Source organism: Microtus oregoni, unplaced genomic scaffold (genome assembly GCF_018167655.1).
Source record: "Microtus oregoni isolate MIOR12 unplaced genomic scaffold, Mior012 000008F_ref0000371, whole genome shotgun sequence".
NCBI classification, from domain to species: domain Eukaryota; kingdom Metazoa; phylum Chordata; class Mammalia; order Rodentia; family Cricetidae; genus Microtus; species Microtus oregoni.
In genome coordinates, this window is record NW_024543067.1 from 52,542,689 (window position 1) to 52,564,630 (window position 21,942).

A 21,942-nucleotide genomic window follows, 5' to 3' on the forward strand; every position below is an offset into this window, starting at 1 on the left:
AAAGGCCAAGGGGACCTTCTAGTGGGCGCAGTTCACATGCCACTCACCCAGTAGGTAATTATTGAGCTGATATGAACTGTCCAGACTTGCTCCTAGAGAAAGGATGAGAACACCAGGTAAAGGCCCCCAAAGGGTACTCTCCTGTGAAAGCATAGCCCCAGAACTCAGGCTTTTGGAGACTCAGGGGCCTGTGGGAGACACCTAAAGTCTAGAGACAAGACGGGATGGATCTCAGGGACGGTAATAGCCTAATCCACTCAAGCTGGCAGCTTCCTGGGGAAAAACAAAACAAAACAAAAACCCCAGAGGGACCGAAGTGGTGGGAAGACACTGCTGTTGAAGATCACAGGTTTTGCAGCCAGGGAGGGAGTTTCAGAAGAACAGGGAGCTGAACTAATGATGGAAGACAAGGGCTGGGGTAGGGGAGCTGAAGTCATGGACCAAGATTCCTGCTTTTTCTAGGCAGAAGCCCAGTGGAGCCCCAAGAGATTCTTCTAACAGGCAGGTAGCCAGGCACTGCTCTGAAGGACTCAAGAGACCAGGGGAAGGGAGGTCTGGTCCTGGGATAAATGGGAAGTCTCCTAAACACAAGCTCATCGCATACCGAGATCTCCAGTGTGAATTTTGCCCTAAGCAGAACTAAGGGCTTTCGTTGGTCTTTTCAATGTCTGCAGGGAGAGAGTGGCAGACAGACTCCAGGCTATGGTCCTGGTGTCTGTCAAGTCCGATGACTCTTCAAGGATCTGTATTCTCCAGACCAGACTCTCCAGAGAAGCCTCCCCAGGGCTGACGGGCTAAAGCTGAGGTAGGAATAGCCCAGTTCCACCCTCGCATGGGATTTCCAAGACTATGGTACCTCCCCATTCTTCCCTGGCACACTCACCTGGGGGCTGTCCTGGTAGGGTGGGGGAGGGACATTCTGCGTGGCCATCATTGTCAGAGCTGGGGCTGGGGAGGCATGTTGCATCATGGGATTAATTCACATGGAGGATCTGCGGGCAGAAGAAAAGGGGCCGCACCATTAGTACAGGGTACAGGCAGCCCAAGGAACTAACGATCTCCACGTTTTTTTGTTTGTTTGTTTTTTGTTTTCTCTTTCACCTGGAACACCTGGATTTGATGGGATATGCAGGGATTGGAGGTTCTTCAGGGGAACGAATCAGAACGGTGGGAGGGGGCTAGGTAGAGAGGGGTTTGCTGTGCTATTTTGACTCAAAAGAAGTAATATTCAAACGATATGTAAAACAATCGGTACCCCCGCAGTGATGCTTTGCTCAGCATCAGCTCAGGCCTGTTTGGCAAAGGGGACACAATGGGTAGCTTGGCTGGTGGCAGGGCTACCCGTTCCTCTCCCCCTTTGATGAGGGCGCCTCTTGCTCAACCCTTCCCAGGTATTCAGGAAAGCCTTCCAGCAGCATTCCCCTAGGCCTCCTGCTTCCACACTCGGGGTCTCCAAGCCCCAGGCTTGCCCTCCCATGTGTGCTCATCATACCCCCTAGTGGTAGCAAGGGGCATGGGCCATCTGCCCTCTTGAAGACCAGTTCAGAGGGGATGTGCCAGGAGGTTTTGGGAGCGGGTGGGAAGAACAGGAAAGCATTAATCACTTCCTGGTTTTCTTAGATTCATACTGTAACCAGGACTTGCTTCAGTTTTGGTTCAATATAGTTTCCAGTATGTAGAGCCATAATGCCTCTTACAAAGGCGGGGGCAGATCATGAGGGGTGTGTGTGTGTGTCTATGTGTCTGTGTGTGTCTCTCTGTGTGTGTCTATTCCACTGCACCCCACACCACCCCCTAACCAGTGCACGAACTGCCCCCTGAGGGCTTCAAAGTTTCTCCTTGAGCTAGACCATGGTTTGTAAGCCGAGCCAGTCTGGCAGTGCCACTCCAGGAAACAGAATGCCCAGAGAGATGCTGAGCTGCAATGGATGCCCTGAAATATTTAGAGACAAACACTCACACTGTAGCTGCTGATACAGCTCTGTCCAGCCTGGGGCAGGAAAGCCTAGGAACATGGGGCGGGAGAAATTGTCTCCTGGGCTGGTTAGTTAGAAGTCTTTGTGAGCCAGTGTTCAGACTTCCCTGTCTCTCCCTGAGGGCATTGGGAGGGGGTGTGTGGGTCCATCCATCTACCCCTTCCCAGAACCTTCCAAAATGTCCACATACCTAAAGTCTGTAGCAACCTAAAGGCGTCTTAGAGGTGCCATTAAAAAAAGATGTGGGTCTCTGGAGAGAGAGCATGTGTATCTCTGTGTGTGTGTATATATGAGTGTGTGTGTGCGCACGCACGTGCACGTGGTTGTTGCTATTACCACTCTTTTCAGGAAGGGAAGGAAAGAACTTCCTTGGCCTGAGCCAAGTCTCCAAAGTACCAGGCATGCCTTGACCTCAAGAAGCACACGCAAAGCAGTGGGGATTCATGTTTCATTCAACAGATGCTTATCACATATCGACTCTGTGCAGGGAACTGTGCTCAGGAGTGGGCAGGATGGATGAACGCGGCCAGATCTTCTCTCCAGGGGGTATGGTTGGTGGAGGGAGGTGATAATTTGGCAGGAAAGAAGAAAGTAAAGTGGGGGGTGGGGCTGGCAGGGCAGGGAGCAACAGCTTCTCCTAGGCTGAGCAAGCATCTTGGCTTCGGAGGCCTATGCACACTCCTCGGCCTCAGAAGACAGGCCACTGAGCTTGCCTTGCATCCGTCTCTACAAGATGGTCTAGCTTTTGCACAGGTGCCCAGGAGAGAGCGAGGGGGAGAGCCTGTTTCCTCTGCCAGGACAATATCCAGGTTTGTCTTCATGGCCAGGCTTTTGGGTTGTTGTCAGCTTCAGGGAGCAAGGACAGACTGGAGAGAATTACAGAAGGAAAAGGAGGAGGCAAATTATTTCCTCCTCAGCCTCCCCCTTTGCAGTGTGTGAGAGGGATCCCAGGAGGGTATGTTGTTCTACGTCTGTACTCCACCACTGACCACTGTACTCCCTGGGCCAGAGGCAAATGTCCTGAGACATTAGAAAGACCTTCTGAGTGAAGACCCTTGATGCGAGCCGGGTGTGGTGACACACATCAGTAAACCTAGCACTTGGGAAGCAAGGCAGGAAGTCACAGCAAGTTTTGAGGGCAGCCTTGTCTATATACTGAGTTTCCAAGCCCCTGGGGCTACATAGTGAGATCCTGTTTCCTTACCCTTTACCCTTCCATCTCCCCCAAAAGACTTGATAATAAAACAAGCTCTCTTTTGAAACCTGGGAGAATAAGGAAATAGAGATCTTGGGAGATGATAAGAACTCTGTTAGATAAAACAACTTTGATGGGTCTAGAGTTTGGGACGTTGTACGGGACGGGAATGAGCCAGGACACGCATCCCCAACACACACACAAAGCACCAATCTTAGATGTTCAGTTACCGAGGGAAAAAAAAAAGGGGGGGGGGGGGTGCCAGGGTTGCAATACCATAAGTCTCCGGAAGAGGGCGCATAGGGCAGAGGCACTCCCGGAGCAAAATCTAGGAAGGTTTTTCTCAGCCTGTTGGGGCAACTGTTTCTTTTAACATTGGGTTTGAGTCTGTTGGTAACTAAAGTCTGTAGCAACCGTAAGTAAGAAACTCATAGTGAAGTCAAGGCAAAAAACTACCCAGAACTAAAAAAAAAAAATCAAAAACTCCAACAGGAGAATGTTGGTAAAACAGAAAAGTCACAAATCCCCATCCTTTTGTTCCCGATCCCATAGTGGAAGCAGGGTCAGTTAAGAGAAATACCCCTCTATAATGTCCTCTGCAGGGCGGGGAAGGATAGCTCCGAGTGCTCTGCTTCTAAAATCAACCATCCACAAGGCGGAGAAATTTTTTTTTTTTAGTTCTCAACCTGAGCCAAGCTGGGCAGCAGGGAGTCTTGATGGCTCTGGCTCCTCCCCTTCTCTGGAGTCACCATAAGCCCCTAAGCCACTACCCACTGCCCTCTAAGGATTTCTCCCGCAAGAGAACTGGAGGCCTTTTCAAAAGAGGCTTAAGTTACTCTCAGCTCGAACAAGCACAGAAGCTTCTGGAAACTTGACCCTCTGGAGCTCAGCTGTCTTGAGACCCCCGCCCCCATGCTTATCCAGGAGACTTGCTGTACCCTTAATCCCTCCAACCACACACGCACCCCCGTCCTGCTTGATCCTCCTTTAAAGGGCATACGCCCCATCCTGGAGAGGAATGTGGGGATCCAACTCATCCCGTCAGGGTCTGGAGTGGGGGGGGGGGTGTCCTTCAGCAGTAGCTGGGGTCTTGGACCTTTGGGGAAACCTGCCCTATGCAGTTTCTTTAGCAGCAGAAAGAGGACCCAGTTCACGGCTCAGGGCTCCAGGGCTTCACGGTTTTATTCAGCGGTTCTGTGGGGTTGCTGGCCCTGTCCAGAGGCCCTCTCGTTTCTGTCACCAGACACCACACCAGGGCATTCAAGGAACTACAGCCAAGGCGGTAATTGGAGGGCTCTGAGGAACAGTTACCCCGGAGAATTCCTTGCTCTGTAGGCTCTGCTTGAGAATTTTCTCTTTGATGCCGAAACCTGTACTATGAAGTAACTACAGGGTGGGGGAATCCCACGCAGCATTCAACTTCACAAGGTATTCAGCAGGAGGCGATTTGTGTCGCTGATCCTGTCACCAAAAGGAGCCCAAAGTGCCATTTTTGCAGGCCCAGGAGTCAAGTGAGGTAGTGGGGGAGCAGGGCCACAAAGGCGGGTACAGATGATTCTCCAGTTTGGGATACGGGAATGTGCAGCTTAGGGATGCCCCTCGCCCTGCCTTCACAGCTCTAGCACCCCAGAGTCAGCGCCCTCAGACTGGAGCCCAAACTCCAGTGTTGACAAACACAGGCTTAGAAAAAAAAAATTGCCAAGCTCGTTAGAAGGAGCTCATTAGGACTTGTTGACATGAAACCCATTAGACCAATTAACATTCCATTAACGGCCTGGGGCACCAAGGGGTTAATGCTGCTGGGCAGTAATTGGGCAGGGGTGTAGGGGTTGGGGGCTCAAGGCCTTAAGGATGAGAAACAAAGTCTAATTGGGAACTGTCTGGCCAGCTGGCCTGACAGCATTTGTTCCTGGCCCCTGACCCTAGCGGGGACTAAATTGTATCCTTGCATCCGGTGCTGAGGTAGGAGAAGGAAGGAAAGACCAGATTTGCTCTGGCCCCTCCCTGTCACGCTCCTCTGCTTCAGCCGGGAGACGGCAGGTGGTTGGCGTAAGAACGAGGGGGAGGGGCACTTCCATCCTCTGACCCTGATGATTCTGCTTTCATAGTGTCGTCCCCTCCTCCTCCCACTCTGGTCTTGTTTTAGTCACCTTATTTTATACTTTATTTTTGGAATAAGGGTCTCCCTTAGGTAGCTCAGGCTAGCCTTGGACTCATCATCCTTCTGTCTGGAGTGTTGGGGTGGTCCTGGGGATTCTGCCCACCCTCCAATAAACAGTTAAGAGAGCTCTCAGACCACCTTCTAGGATACTATGCTTTCTCCTCCCTCCCTCCCTCCCTCCCTCCCTCCCTCCCTCCCTCCCTCCCTTCTTTCTCTCTCCCCCTCTGTCTTTCCTCCCTCCCTCCCTTCCCCCCTCCCTCCTTCCCTTCCTCTCTCTGTCTTTCCATGGGTTTCCTTGCTCAGTACAAGCAGAGCCTTATGAAGGTCTCACTCGGAGACTGAGTCTCAGTTTCCCAATCTGCAAAATCAGCTGACTAAGATTTACAAGGCCATTCTTAAATCCCAGGCTCTGGCCTGTGTTTAGGGTCCACAAGTCTACATTCCACAACCCATAGGCTTTCTTGTACAAGCACTTTTCCTTTTGGATTGTAGAATAAAGCAAGCCCCCAGCATCTGCAGAATCATAGACCATGATTAGCCCCTCCCCCCCCACATATATATACTGATTTGAATGGCAACAATTACATTTTAGCTTCTTTCCAAGTGTCAGTTCCCCATTCCTCTTCCTCCCCCAGTTCACTTGCAAGTGGAGGTGGGGGAAGAGTCCTGAGGCCAGCAAAACCGGACCCCTCCCACATCCTAGCCCATAGACTCCTAGGTTATTTCTCCACCTGCATCCCCAAAGTCTTCCCCTCTCTGTACAGCTGCCCAGACCAGCGGTTCTGACGTCTAGACAGATTTGCAGGAGGCTGGAATAACACTGTGGACTCGGTAGGAGGGGCCAACGGGCTGCCTTAGTAACCTGGCTGGCTTAGTAACCTGGCTTCTCCCTCAGGGGCAGCCACCTCAACCATTCTTTCCCTTTCAGCAACAAGGTTTGTCCCCTGTGACAGACTCCAGTCCAGTTCCCTTCCCAGAAGCCACCTGTAGGTGGCGTTGTAGGGCCCCCTCTTTATTGCATTATATAATATAACCTGTTTACTAAATCAAGTAATCAGTCTCCTCAGGATTTACAGCTTTGGATGTGTATAGAGAATTGGACTTTGAGTCAAATTTAAAAACAAATAAAAATGAGAGGCAGCTGTTGCTGATAGTGTGATATTCATCTTTTGGAAACAAATTCACCCCAGTGCTATAAATTATGCCTGGAAAAAAAGTGTTGTTGGTGGGAAGGAATTGGCTAGGTCTCCTCTGCTGGCAACTCAGAGCGATGAATCTTGAAATAACGGTGTCAACCTGTCACTGATTTCATGTGACTCTGTGGATTTATCTAAAGAAACGCAGGCGTGTAGATGAGCGCTCACGCGCGCGCGCGCACACACACACACACACACACACACACACACACACACCACTCTCCCTAGGTCTCTGTAAAACTCAGTAAAGGCTAGAAACCATACGCTGGAAGCTGAGTGTCCAGAGGAACGCTGTGGTCCCTCGATGCCTGGAGTTAGTAGTACAGAGAACAGGACAGGGGCAAGTCTGCGGCCAGCGGAGGGATGAAGGAGGATGGAGTGTAACCAATGGTTACAAAGTTCTAACATGTGAACAGGGACTTTACATCTGAGCAGTTTTCCTGATTGAAATGTTTTCAAAGAAGGGAGACACGCAGGGTCTTTATGATGGGAGCTGGAGAATCCTTGGAAAAGACAGGTACCCCAGGACCTGGACCCGTGAGTTATCACAGCTCATCAAACACATCAAACCCTGCAGAATGTACTGTACAAGATGACTCATGAGAGCACTGCTAAGCTGGGAGGAAGACTCTGGGACCTGAAGTCTGGAGATGTGAGAGCCAGAGACTAGCAGATACTACTTCCTGCTCCCTCTGATTTCAGGATGTTGTGGCAAGTGGCAGTCCTTTGTTTAGTCAGGTCAAGCCCAGAGTGGCTCTTGGAAGCCAGGCAAAGGATCTGTGGTCATATCACTAAGAGAAGGATGTGTGGGTTAGGGTTTGCTCTCAGGTCTGGTCCTGCCGTGTCTCTGTGTACTAAGGCTGGATTGCTCTACAGTTACCCTAATCCCGGGACAAACATGGAACTGGCCCAGAGCCCAGGTTCTTGCCTAATGACACAGCCAGAAGGCCCACTTCTCTAACGTCCCTCTGGCTCCTGCTTGCATCTACAGACTTGAGTAGGAAGCAGCGATAACAACAAGACCCACAGAGCCCTCTGGCCACCTATAGCTCATCATGCTAAAATTCCTTTGCCACCTTTCTAGGGTTTCCTACATGGAAGGTGGTGCCGGGTCACACCCTAGTATCATGACGCTGGCCTCCAGGGAGCAGAGTGGGGACGCAGCAGATTCCTTAAGAGATGTGAAAATCCCTTTCCCTCTCTCCTCCATCAACCCTGAGTGCCTCATGGAGCAAATGAGTAACGCAGACCTCCTTTTGGCTCCTCACCCCGAGGAGCCGTCCTACTTCCAGGGCCCTTCACAGGTCAGCTTTCTCCACTCCACCGCCCACTTTGTTGCTCATCCTTATCTGGGATAACAATATGTCACCATGTAAGTGGACCAATGAGTCTTTTCTGAGCAGCCCTTTACCACCCAGCCTAGAGATGAGCACCAGTTTTGCTCTAGAAGCCAGTTCTGGAGCGCTATTTTTCCACTCCATATCCCTTGGTTCCAAAAGGCAAAGAATTTGATTAATCATGGTTTTGGGTTAGGCCCCAGCCTTTGCCGGGAGCACTGAGAATTACTGAGAACCATGGGCCCTCATCATCGCCCTCAGCACCTCCTCACTCTTCAGTGAACAAAACTCTCTTCCCTTGCATTCCAGTCTGGCCAGGTTTCCTACCGAAGGGCCTACTGTCATGCTCCGTCACTAGGGGGGATATGGTTGTAACTCACAGAGATCCCATCTTATCGGGGCTCAGAGTTCCCTGGCTCCCAGCCCCCTCCAACTGTTCCTCCAGTTCAGCCATTTTTCAGCATGGCATGAAAACACAGACCAGGGGCCAGAGCCCCTTTCCTCAGCTGCTCCCACTTGGTACCAGCTCAGCGGAGTAGCGGAGCCTCTGTCTCCTGCCTCACTGCCTAGCTGTCACACCTTCCCTGGCTTCAAAAAGCTGCTGATATATTTTACAAACTGAAACAGCAATTTAATTCCCCCTGATAGCAGCAATTGTCCATTAGATCCTCCTACCGAGGAGCTTAACAATAATTCCTTTCATCCAACTGCTTGCCTCTTCTTGATCTGAGAATCAATCCCATAAATAGCAGGCAAGAGTTTGCACATTACTCTCCCCTCCAGCTTTTAGCATTTTGATGAAGAATCTCATCTCTCCTTTAAGCACTTTACAACTTGGCAATTTCTCTCCCTTTGGTTCCTTTAAACAAAATAAAACGACAACACAAAACCAGAAAGGGGTGGTTGGGGTGGGGCGGGGAGGGGGGCGGCACGTCTGCTGTAAGGAGGCAGCAAACATGGTGCTCTCAGCGCTGTCCCAGGAGGGAGGTTTGTTCTCCTTGCTGCTGGGAAGCAGAAGGTGGTTCCCACACTTCTGATGGGTTAGGCTGCTGAAAGGGGGTGCCGCTCTGCCCCTGTGGGTTGTCGTTAGCCTCTCAAACTTTACACTCCCTGAAGCTGGGCCTTGTTTTTGTCAACAGTATTCAACTTACAGAAATTTCCCTTTTCCCAAACTCTCTTCTCCTGTACTCAGAAATGGAAGCAATGGGACCAGTTCCCTGCCCACCCCTAAGGCAACCAACCCTCTTAGCGAAAGATAGCATTGTGAACTTTCTGTTTTGTTTTAAAACAGGTCTATGCTGAAGGTTCTCTGGAAACTATTGAGGATCACAGTGCCTCATCAGGGCCCTCAGCCCCTCCCTCTTCAGAATGAGGGCTTCTCTCTTGAGCTGCTGGGATCATAGTCATGCCCTATCACACCTTGTCCCCCTCCTCCCTTTTTTATCTCCAGCCTTCTGTGAGTGAGTCTACCCAAACATGGGTGGGAGAAAGAGAGGAACACACGAAGGAGGGGGCTTGAGGCTTTGGATGCAACCATGTGTCTTCCAGTGATTAGTGACAGAGGAGAGCCCTTCAGCTCTTCCACGGGGTGTTGGCGACAGTAGATTGCCAGGGCATCGGGGAGACCCAAGCCTGGCCCCCTGAGATCCCACCACGTGTTCTCTCTTGTCTGCACACATGGAGAGAAACAAGTCTAAAGATGAACCCAGGGACTCAGAAGACAAAGTCCCCCTCGACACACTCGATTCCCAGGTTTATTATTATTTGTGGAGAGCTGACAGCAGCTTTGGGAACAGAGCTGAGAAAACAACACAGGCAGGCCTGGCCCCTGAGGCTCCCAACTCAACAGAGACAAACAGCTCAGATGCTGGGGATCCAGGATGCTTGAAGCCAGGCAGCTACCTCCCTGATGCCCTGCCTGCCTCTCTAGACTAGTCTGAGGGCTGAGGGCGGTCCACCAACTTAAGAGGGGAAGCAGGGAAGGGCTGGAACTAGAGCAGGGAACTTCAAAGCCTCTTAAGTCCATTACTCGGTGAATCTCAGATTCCCATGGAGCCAGAGCCTTTTCGGAGAGTCTGCCAGGCCTTTTCTTCTCTAAGAAGCACTAACCTGTGTTCTCTGACTGAATGATCCTGGCCCCAAGTCTTTAAATTCATCTCTAGGACACCGAAATGATCGAGAAGCAACTTTTTGGAAACAACTGATCTCTGGGCTCTAATTATGACCATCAGCTGTCCTGCTCTTAGCAGCGGGTGCCCTGCTCTGGTTCAGAGGGAGTCCACCTCGGTCCTCACTGCGGCTAGAATGGGGGCATGTGCCTTGACTCTACGTAACTGATGTCCCAAGAAACAGCCCACAGAGGGAGGAGGATGCCAGCTCTGATATGAGGGGAAGTGAGTCTCTTCCTGGGCCCAGACTCATACTCCTTCTGGCAAACATGTCCTCTGTCCCTGTAAGATGTGTCCTCTGCACCTTTTGCTGTGTTTCTTGTCAGTTAGGAAAGTATTCTGTATTTCACAACTGTGTCAATTCCTTCACCAAAATTTTGATCCAAACACTCTTTGACCATGAAGGCTCCCTTCCTTTCCATTCCGCCCCTGGCCCACATCAACAGTCAGACCTGGGACACCACAGCAGGACAGGTGGCTTCCTACAATTCCAAGTCATCAAAAAATTCCCCTCTCTACCGCATGTCCTTTCTTGCCTAGTAATGTCTTTGCTCCCCCAGCAGAGACAAGCTCACGGCTACAGCTGCCACTTGCTAGGTACTTTTTGTGAGATTGAAAGTGTACGCAACGTGAGTTCACAGGTCCCTTTCTCATGCACACACCTGGATGGCTACAGATCCATTTCTTTGGCTTATTGTTAAAGTGTAAAACAAACACACCTGGGACCCTTGAGGTCTAGCTGCCATGTAGTCCCCAGCAAGAATGAGTTTGTGGGCTCTTTCCCTCATCATGAATTTTGATGAGGGTAAGACAGTAACACCGAAGAACCAGCGACAACCTTTCATTTTGCCCTTACCTCGAGTAGGAACGTTTCAGAAAAACAGGGAAGGAGAAAAGGAAAGGAGACCAGCATAGAGAAGGCAAAGCGCTTATGAGAACAAGCTGCCATCTTGAACTTGGCCCTCTACTGAGGCTGCCCTTTGATGTTCACGCAGTCCAGACTTCTAAAAATCACAGGATGTGGAGAATGCTGGTGTCTTCTGTGTGTAGCATATTGCCTTTGGTTGACAGCTAATGCATGTTCTTCCCTTCCCTTCCCACAGTGGGGCTGCTTCTTCCCTGCTGCTCCTTCCTGCTGGTGCAGTTATCCTGGTAGCAAGCAGGGCTGGTCTAAATGTATGCAAATATTTGATTGCATTCTGCTCTTGTTATTTTTATAGAAAAATGAATGAGTAAGAGATGAAAAAAGAAAGTGCTGATACCAGAGATAAGAATTGGGGGTGGGGAGGTCTTGTAACATGATAAACCCGAGACAAGGATGGAAGGCATTTAGTGGGTTGGAAGCAGCAGATCCGGAGTCTCCTGCCCTGACTGGACTGTGCACTCAATTAGGAAGGGAAAGAAGAAAATCAAAGAATGAACACGAGATAATGAGTGTCTGACTGAAGACCGTGTCTCATCTCAGAGGCAATGCATAGTTGGGAACCTGATGCTCTATTTCCCGGTCTAGGAGGAACTCTGAAAACACATCCTGTAGGCTCAAGCTGCAGGCTGCCTGTTCCTGACTGTACATGTAACCATCAGAGGCCAGAACTCTGACTCACCATGATCCAGGTCCTATGGGTGCCTCCATGTCAATATGAACCCGAGGGCTTTGTTGGGGCTTGGGTAGAGTAGGGAAGGGGAACCCTGTAGTTAGCCTTCTTTGCCACCCCACCAAGGCTTTCCAGGACCATCCGCAGTGACTGAGAAGAGTCCCTATTCTAAATGATCCAAAGGCAGAGACTCTTGTCTCTTTCTTTCCAGCATTCAACAATATTAGGTGTTTTAAGCCAGGACACTCAGTAATTAGGAAGTGACCCTTTCTGGCCACATCTGCCTAAGTTCTAGCTGTGCCTCTCCACAGAAGTTCCCTCTGCTGTGCCTTTCTCCTGAGCTTTCTCCTTCCTTCTCAGCTCAGAGAGACTCCGGGTAGTAAGCCGCATGGGCGGCTGAGAGAGACATTTTCGGAGGTCAGCAATAGTGTGTTTCCTCATAGCCTCTAAAGCAGGCAGCTGTTAGACAGAAGGGCAGATTACTGGGCTGTGCTTTGCCTCCCACTGGCTCCTGGCTTCCTCCTGCCATCCCCTTCCCTTTTATCCCAGCCTTAGGAAGGAGTCTGCAGGCCTCTGGCTTCTCCCAGGGAAACCTTCAGTCATGCTCTGCCCGTCCAGCTGCATCAGACCCGGAGACGTGTTTCATATTGGCAGCAGACTCGCTGAACACTAGCAACTTGTCTGAGGAGTGCAGCTCACATGGAGCCTTTGCGATGACGACTAATTTCCTATCGTTATGATGTCGATGGAAAAGAACGGGCTCTGCCTTCAGCAAGTTAAACCTTGTGCCTCTCTTCCCCCTTCTTTCTCCCTAGAAGATAAGCCTCCCCCATGTCAGGGCATGGACCAGTGGGTGGAGGAAAGAGTGGAGAAGATAATTTTGCCCACTGGTCCTCAAGGACCAATTAAGAGGCTCTGACTTACAACAGACACCAACCTCCTGGGAGCTGCAGAAGGTAAAGAAAAGTAAGCATCCTGACTCATTTTGTTCTGAGCAGGGTGACCTAGGTAGGCAGGGAAAGTGAGCTGTATGAGGAAGGTCATCAGGGTGGAAAAAATGTAAATGGGATCGTCATTTAAGATGACATCCCTCAAGGGCATCAATTACCAAAGCAGGGATGGATGGATGCCGCTCTCTGCAGGCCCCTCGGTGCTCTCTTCTCCTGAGGTGGCTAGTTGTATGTGGTCAGAGCAGCGGAGGCTCTGGGGCACTCAGAAAGCCAACCTTCAAAGTCCTTGTCCTGGGATTTGTACAAGGGAGAAAACGATCCCAGCGGGAGACTTGAACCACCAGGATTATTTCTTAAACAAAAGCTGTATGCATGTGTGTTGGCTTAAAAAAAAGGGGGTGGTGGGGTGTCCTAGTTAGGGTTTCTATTGCTGTGACAAAACACCATAAACGGAAAGCAAGTTGGGGAGCAAAAGGTTTATTTGGCTTACAATTTCGTATCACTGTTCATCACTGAAGGAAGTCAGGACAGGAGCTCAAGCAGAGCTGGAACCTGGAGGCAGGAGCTGATGCAGAGGCCATGAAGGCTGCTGCTTACTGGCTTGTTCATCATGGCTTGCTCAAGCTACTTTCTTAAAGAACTCAGGACCACCAACCGAGGTGTGGTACCACCCACCATGGGTTGAATCTCCTGGAGGCATTTCCTCAGCTGAGGCTCCTTCCTCTCTGATGACTCTGGCTTATGTCAAGTTGACACACAAAAGCAGCCAGTACAGGGGAGTAGGCAGGATGAGTAGAGAGAGATGAAGAGGTAAGGAAGCTCACTGCAGAGGGACTGGGAGGGTCAAGGACAGTGGATGCTGGGGAGACAGAGGATTCCTAGCAATGATTCTCAGCAGGAGGATGGCTGTCATGCTGTCCTGATTTGTACCCCAGTTTTTCCTTCACCACATCTACTCTGGCTCAGGAGCAGTGGGGACTCAAGGTTTTAGGGTTACTAGTCAGAGGGAGTGAGGTAGGTCATGAACAAACCAGGAGCTCCAATTTCTCAGAAAAATTTGCTCAGGTCAAGCAGCAAGTTGGCTATAGGATGGTCAGTAGAATTCAGTTCCCAAATAGCAGACTCAGTAACCAACCACTAGGCTCCTGGCAATGTGTGAGCAATGGGTGTGTCCTATGGAGAAGACAGAGACTATGAGGCAGGGAGTGGGGGTAGGGTGGGGTGGGGGAGGTAGGGAATGAAGAGTAAAGAAATAATACATGAAGATTTTCCTGAGCTGAAGCCAAGCAAATAACTTCAGAGTCAAGAGGATCCCATGGACAGGGGAAAAGAACGACAAAAGCAAAGCAAGCTTTAGGTCCCAAACTATACCAGTTCTGAACCCCCAAAGAGAGGGCTGAGAAGATGATTCAGCAGATAAGAGCACTGACTGCTCTTCTAGAGCATCCAGGTTCACTTCCCGGCACCCCACATGACAGCTCTCAACTGTCTGTAGCTCCAGTTCCAGGGCACCTGACACTCCTGGCAAACACCAATGCACATAAAATATATCAAAGAAAAAGAATGGAGCCCACAATTCCCATGGATCTTCACAGGCAGAGAATAAGCTAGAGCAGCATCATGAAGACCTGAGGCACAGAACTGAGGGTGCTTCTCAGTGGCAGAGCATCTGCCCAGTTGGAAAGGCCTGACAGGAAGATGATGAGCTCAGTCAGACTGTCAGCCAAGGGTGTAGATGAAGTCAGTGAGAACTCACCTCAATTCCCATTCAGCAATACCGAAAAAGCATATCTAGAGGTGATATTCCAGCAAAACCAACAATTCTGCGTATTACAACATATAAGGAAATGCAGGGAGGAGGATAGTATTTGCACAAGAAGGAGCAACTAGGCATGACTGCTGAAGGGGGAAATCCAGAGGGACCGGGAGGGGGTCATAGACCACTGTGCTCCTGACCCTGGGGATCTGTCTCTTTCCTGCACTCAAAACACACAAAGCAGATTATGTGGCCGAGTGACATTTCCAAGTCCACAGTGGGTTCAATGCCTTCCAATAAAGTTCAGTCCTTTTTGTTTTATTTTGTTCTGTTTTGTTTTTAAGACAGGGTTTCTCTGTGTAGCCCTCTGGAACTAGCTCTGTAGATCAGGCTGGCCTTGAACTCAGATTCAGCTGTCTCCCCAAGTGTTGGGATTGAAGGTATGGACCACCGCTGCCCAGCATAGCTCAGTCTTCTAAACAACCTCCAGTCAGAATCTAGAGGTAACTACACTTACGCAACAGAATGCCAATCTTCTAAGTCTCCAGGTAAAGAATGTAGATAATATACTACCCCTATACTATATACACATGGTATGAGATGGCATATAATATGCTTTACATATAGTGCCAGATATTATACTCTTAGATACAGCATTTCCTTTCTCCTTTTTTTTTTCTTTTTAGTTTTTTGAGACAGGCTTTCTCTGTGTAGCCCAGGCTGTCCTGGAACTCAACTCTGTAGACCAGGCTGGCCTGGAACTCAGAGATCTGTCTGCTTCAGCCTCCTGTACTGCTATTAAACGTGTGCACCATTACATTTTCATTTTTGAAGCAGGGTCTGGTCACATTATGTAGCCCAGGCTGGCCTTGAACTCTTGACCTCTCCTTAGCCTCCTGAGGGCTGGGATTATAAGCATGTACTACCATGCTCAGGTAAATTTTATTTATATATCTATATCTATTATATATATATATCCTATAATAAAAATTATTACACATAGTATTTAAAGCATTATATTTGGAGCTGGAAAGATGGTTCAGTCAGTGGTTAAGAGCATTGCCTGCCCTTCCAAAGGTCCTGAGTTCAATTCCCAGCAACCACATGGTGGCTCACAACCATCTGTAAAGAGGTCTGGTGCCCTCTTCCGGCCTGCAGACATTCACACAGACAGAATATTGTATACATAATAAATAAATAAATAAAAAAAAAAAAAAAAAAAGAGCATTTGTTGCTCTTGTAGAGGACCCGGATTCAGTTCCCGCATATACGGGACAGCTTACAACCATCCTTAACTCAACTTCCAGGGAAGCCAATGTCCTGAGAGCACCAGATGTGCATATGGCACACATGCACACATGCAAACAAAACAATCATACATATGAAATATAAAATAAATGAATCTAAAACATTTTAAAAGTATTACATTTTATGTACCATAATAGTGTATAGAATCATAATATAGAGTATATAGTTTTAATGCAAAATTAGAAATAAAGTTATAGTGAACAAAAAATGCCATCAAGTTGAAAGAGAAAGGCCAAGCGTTGTGGATTATGCCTGCCTGAGATATTGTTCAGGAGCTAGAGGGAGGAAAATTGCTTTGTGTTCAAGACCAGCCTGATCTACAATAATGATTTCCAGGCCAGCCAGGAGCTACAGAAAGAAACTGTCTCAAAAATCACAAAAATAAAAGGGAAAATATAAAAAAAGATGAAAGACAAAAGAGGCATGAACTTAGGATTCTAATGTGTATACTAGTAACATATATGATAGATAATACTACATATTATATGATTTAATAGAATATAATATATATTATATAGTAAATGATATACAGTATCATATAAGATTGTGTATATTGCATTATATATACTACTATATATTATTTTTGTCTGTTTTACACTGTTAAGATTTAAATCTATATAAATATATAGTATGATTTATATATTATATAATACTATACACTAAAAATCCTATCAGATATAGGATTGTTATTGTTGTTGTTATTGTTACTGCTATCATTTTGATACAGGGTCTCACTATGTAACCCTGGCTGGTTTCAAGCTGACAATCCTCCTGCCTTGGTCTCCCCAGTCCTGAGATTGTAGGTGCATGTAACCATGACTTGCAGAAACTGTGAGCCCTTGACTGCCAGTGTTAGCTCAGACTGACCTAAGTGGAGCTGCCTAGAAGACTAATAGCATCTACGCAGAGATTGGGTGGAGGTGAGCTAAGGAACGACTTCTTAGAGGGCCTCTGGCTCATGTTCTTCTTTCACAGATACTAGACTTACATGGGGCCCAAAGACAGATGATGCAAAGGAAGGGCCACCAGCCCAAGGAGTGCCCAGGAAAGAGAACTGCACATGAGGAGGCAGAGCATCTAGCCAGCAGTGGAAACCTAGACTAGGACTTTGATGCTGAGCTCTTGAAAAACTTTCAGAAGAGGAGAAGCATTTGGGAGTAGCCAGTAGGAAGGTGGCTGGACCTTGGAAAAGCCTGGAGAAATCAGGCCAAAGCCCCTTTTGCTTTGTATTCACGATAGCTCAAAAAAAACAGGTTCAGTATAGGAAGACGGTTCCTTGGAACTGCTAGAGTGGGTCTTTGACAAGAGGTGACAGTTTTTGAGCATTTCCCAGGCACCAGAACTGTGTGAGGTCACTGCGATGAAAGCCCTATGAGAGGTTTCTGTTCTAGTTACATAGACAATGATGAGCTGGGTTTGTAATAGGTAGCTCCAGCATTTGGGAAGCTAGGGAAGGAGATGGAGGCTAGCCTGGGTTACAAAACTAAAACCCTCTCTTGGAAAAAAAAATAAAAGAAAGAAAAAGAGAAAGGAAGGGAGCAAAGGAAGGATTAGGGAAGAGCGGAGAGGGGAACAAGGGGGCAATGGTGATAAAAGACCCAGTTCTAGAGCTTGCCCAAGTCCTGCAGCCAACAAATAGCCCAGCTAGGAACGGAGCCTTTGCTGGGTCAAGTTCAAATGTGAGTTTATGCGGAATCAAAGGACTCCCATCGACACGACATGTCCTTCCCCACTGAGGAGACAACATGTGCCGCTACCTTCTGGAGTCTGAACAGGGAACCAGCTCCTTTGCACAGGGTAGCACTGCCTGGGTTCTTCCACTGGACCACGGGGATGGGCTAGAACTCATGTTTACCCAACAGGACTTTGAAAGTTCCCACCTAGGAAAACACCTGCTCTTTGGGGAGAGGGTGTCCTTTTCCCCCAGTTCTGAGCATTGATGGTGCGTCTCCTCAGGACATAGAGACTGGCCATGAGTCTCTAAACCTCAGAGGCATGAGCCAACACTCAGCGTGAGAACAAGCAGGAGCAGACACCGGAGCACTTGGTTTGATTATCCTTAGCTTTGATTATCCACCTTTGTCCTCTAACCAACCTCAGGCACACATTAATGGCCCTCACTGTCCTTTAGATCTGAGCTAGCCTCCATAGCCCCTTCTGTGTCTCCCTGGGAACTTCTGCCTCCACTGAGCTTGGCGGTGGGGGGGCAGGGAGGCAGGCAGGCAGACCCAGGAGAATATGTATGTCAGTTAAGGTTTGTCGTTTACACGTGGAGATCATTAACGAGACTTATTTTTAAATTGTAATTGCAAAATGTAAATGCTCCCCAAACTGATGTGTAATTGCTACCCCATCCACCCCAGCCCTTCCCCTCTGCTGCCAGCTTTGCAAGGAGAGAATTAGAAAATAAAAAGGGGGTGGATTATGTAAGCAAAACGATTTTAAAAAAAGAGAACGAGAGCTAAGAATTTAAGTGAGACAGCTGGCGGCTTCTCTGATTGCCACATTTCCAGCATTAGCTACAAAAATCGTCCTTGCCAATAGCACCCATCCAAGCAACAGTGCCAACTGTGCCTAGGTTCCAGGACACACCACCCTGCCGCTCACTTGGAGAGACAATTCAGTGGTGAGTCAGTGTGTCAGGGAGTCTAGGGTGAGAGGTTGGGGTCTTATTTGAATTGACTCCCATCTTCTTGGTAGAAGCCCCCCATTCTCCAGAAAGACCCAGCCACATAGGAGCTGTCTGTCAGGTGAACTCTCTCCCCATACACTAGCCGTTATAAGATGGCACAGGGGTGCAGGCTGGCCTGTGTGAGGCTAGCAACAACCTTAGCCAGGAGAGAGCAGAGTTCTACCAGGTAGTCCATGGGGAAAGCCACAGTGCCACCTCAGTCTCACAGAAAATCGCTGGACTTGGCTTCAGGAGGCAACATGCTCACGGTAGCTCACCATATCTGCAAGCCTGGTTCAGACTTTCTATCTTTTATGTGCCCTCCATATTCCTCAAGGTCTTCTCCCAGCCTCTATGGACATTGAACTACATCATTGTGTTCTCAGGCTCCAAATGCCAATAAAACTGTCAGCCATGACTTCAGGGGAGTTGTCCCCCACAAAATGTAGTTCTGTCTTGACCCCCGTGGATGTCTGCTCATGGCAAAGCATGCTGACCCCCATCACTACACCAGTACCACAGTGCGTCTGGGCAGGAAGTGAGACAGTCAGGGCTGCCTGCTCTTTTCTCCTCAGACTCTTCTATGAGCGCTTGTGACCACTAACTACTCGCTTGGGAAACTGGGACAGCCACATTCACTTGCATGTGTCACCAACTTCCTCCTTTATAAGAGAAACAGGTTTTTCTGAGCAACACGCAATAATTACTCAGAAGGAAGGCTGGAGGATGGTGAGGTTTACAGGGGCCCTAAGACATCATGAAAACATAAAATCCCAGACAGGGTCCTTGGGAGTCAGGACTAGATCTCACCATAACAGACCCAATCCCAGTCACGGCATACAGGAAGACAAAGGGGTGGTTTTGGGTAATGGACTTATAAATCACTAACCACACTGCTACATAAGTCTGTGGGATCTGAAGGGAGTTAAAAACCAAAAAACTAAACTACAACAATAAAACCCGCACCCATGCCTGCTAGGAGGCTTGAACGCGAGTTCTCTATTCAAAGTGCTTAATCCAGTCCAAGGAACTACTTCTCCAAACCCATCATAAACCCTTGGGGTGCAGTTTTCCTCCCTTCCTATTCATCAAGTCCTTTGGGGTGCACATGTGTGAGTCCTCACCTGCTTCACAGGGTAAGGGTCTCTGACTAGGGGACTGGCCTTTGTCACCAACATCACCAAGTGGGTGACACTTGCTCCAGCACTGTGCAAACGCAGTCATCACCACAGGTGTGTGCAACAGCCATTCACCCCGTACCCCATGGAAAATGAAGAGCAGCAGAGAGCTCACAACAGGCCTGGCTAGGGAGGTGGCAGAGAGACATGAAAGATGCAGGCAGTGCTTGATATCAGAGGCTGTCTTTGCTAAATAGCTGCTCAGGCGGCCAATTGCCGCTAGAGGGGGTTTTTGGGGAAGAACAATGTGTGTGTGTGTATGTGTGTGTGTGTGTGTGTGTGTGTGTGTGTGTGTGTGTTGGGGTGGAGGCTTCAGCACATGTCAAAGGGTAGAAAAGCATGTCTTACTGTTGGGTGATCCCACTGCCTCTGGGATGGTCTTCAGGAGGTTCACCCTTTCTTCTCACTTCCAGCTGGGCCAGAAATGCTTCTTGTCAGCCACGAAGAGAGCACCTGCAGAAGGAAGGGGACAGTGGGTTTCAGGAGGGGTATCCACACAAAGGAATGGGCTCTCTCACCCAGTTCCTCCTCCCCAGGACATGTCTTATTATACCGTTTGGCCCATACACTATGGGACGGTTATCGAGTTGGGCAAGGGGCTGGCGATTGAAACACACACACACACACACACACACACACACACACACACACAGAGAGAGAGAGAGAGAGAGAGAGAAAGAGAGAGAGAGAGAGAGAGGCATGGGTCATCCTTGAAACAAGAATGCCCCTTTAATTGTGTTCCAGGGCAGCTTATATAGGCTCTCCTTGACTAATGTCCAAGGCCTAGCTCTTGAAATTTTTCAGCTGCAAGTCCACAAGAAACCACTCCCCTGCCATCAGGAACTCATGAGGGTCTCATGCCCAGAGCAGCTGCAAGTACAGGAAAACAAGTTGTTTACTCTGGCAGGCAAGGGGTTGCAGAAAATTCAGGGTCTGAAGGTCTGCAGTCCCCAGCATCTTATTATAGAAAGAATAGATTCTATTTCTTCTGCGTACGTTCCAACTGTAACTGCTGCCATTCAACTCTCTCTCCTCAGCATGGCTGCTGAGCCTCGCCCACATCTTTGTAGGCTCCAAACTCTGTCACAGCTGGACTTGCCCTGTTGCTGCCTGTCTGGTTTCCTGACCTCAGGTTGATTACAGCTTCCCGCCCGTTAGCAGAGAGGTCTCTAGGAGTGAATTTGGACCCTGGGACAAGTTGACACCTTGTAAGATGGGAACTCAGAAGGAGCAGAGCAGTGTGCTCTTTGGGTCTGATGCTGAGCTTTGGGTCCAGGTGCTGACTGGCAGGCTTAGCCTAGCAGTCCGAAGATGGGAGGGCCTTGAGGAAAACAGGAAAATAGAGAGGAAAAGACAGGAGAGGAAATAGACCAGAACCAAAGAAAGACAACCCGAGGCCTAATGGGGGCCTTGGCTGGCTGCCTTTAAAGGTTACTTTTAGGGTCGAGTGAATTAATTTTCCTACTATTTGAAATGAACCACGACGTCTGAGGCTGAGTCTGGGTGGTCAGCCTTGCCATTAGGTCTAGCCAGATATTTCCTATCCACCCCGTGACTTTCTCCTGAGGATGAGTTGACTCCAAGAAGGCTCTGTTAGGAGTCAGCATGAAGCAGGGCTACTCGAAGCTGTACTTCCAAGGCAACAACAGGAAGTTCCTCCTTTCAAGATCCTTAGCCCTGTCCTTGCAGCAAATGCATCTATAACCTCAGCAGCTCCTTCCTAGCTAACACCAGCTTAGTGAAAACACATTTGCACCTCAGCAAAGAATGTAAGTAACAAGAGATATGACAACAGGGGCGGAGAAAAGCAGCCCAGGCTGGGGTTGCAGCAGAGAAACAGAAACTAGACATCGGCCTGAGCAACAAGGCTTTCCTGCCTGGTGTGTGTGTGTGTGTGTGTGTGTGTGTGTGTGTGTGTGTGTGTGTGTACATTTCTGGGGAGGTGAAGGTGGCAGACAGACAACATCCAGGATCCCCAGGGAGGTCAGAATTCCCAGTGGCAAGAGAGAATAAGGTGTACTGGGATAGGGTGAGCTTGAGAGATGTTCCTAGAGTAAACAGGTAGCCATTGCGTTTCCACTAACAAACGCCCCCTGGGTTAATACAACCTCCCTGCCTTCTTCTTGCCCCTCACTCCTCCCAAGAGGAGATGAAGAACACCGAGACACATTTGCAGGTCTCTCTGGCCCCTGGGAGGCCAGAGAAATCAGCACCAATGGAGGATGGGGCCCTGTTAGTGCCAAATTACTCCTGTCTCATTGCCTTCACCCTCCTCCTCCATGTAACCTTGTCCGTGAACTCTGTAATGAGTCCCAGGGCTCTGGACACAGAGGCTGCAAACCTGGGAGGCATGTCTGACTCCTCTTCTCCGAGATCCATGTAATTTTCACTCCCCAACACTATCTCTTCTCATCACTTCGTAATCAGAGATAAGAACCATCTTTCCTCCTT

The 21,942-nt window shown here is 49.0% G+C and overlaps 1 protein-coding gene across 3 annotated transcripts in view; it reads right to left on the minus strand.

Moving 5' to 3' along the window:
* The window catches only part of Pknox2 (PBX/knotted 1 homeobox 2), a 271,709-nt gene that overhangs the window by 78,151 nt on the left and 171,616 nt on the right, over nt 1-21,942 (minus strand). For 2 of the 3 annotated variants that reach the window (XM_041657712.1, XM_041657710.1), the window contains exons 3-4: nt 19,840-19,944; nt 884-992 (exon numbers count right to left, since the gene is read on the minus strand). In XM_041657712.1, coding sequence (XP_041513646.1) covers nt 884-970 — 87 coding nt within the window. In that variant the 5' untranslated portion in view covers nt 971-992; nt 19,840-19,944. The remainder of the gene's footprint in view (nt 1-883; nt 993-19,839; nt 19,945-21,942) is intronic. The other variant, XM_041657711.1, reaches the window with a different exon arrangement.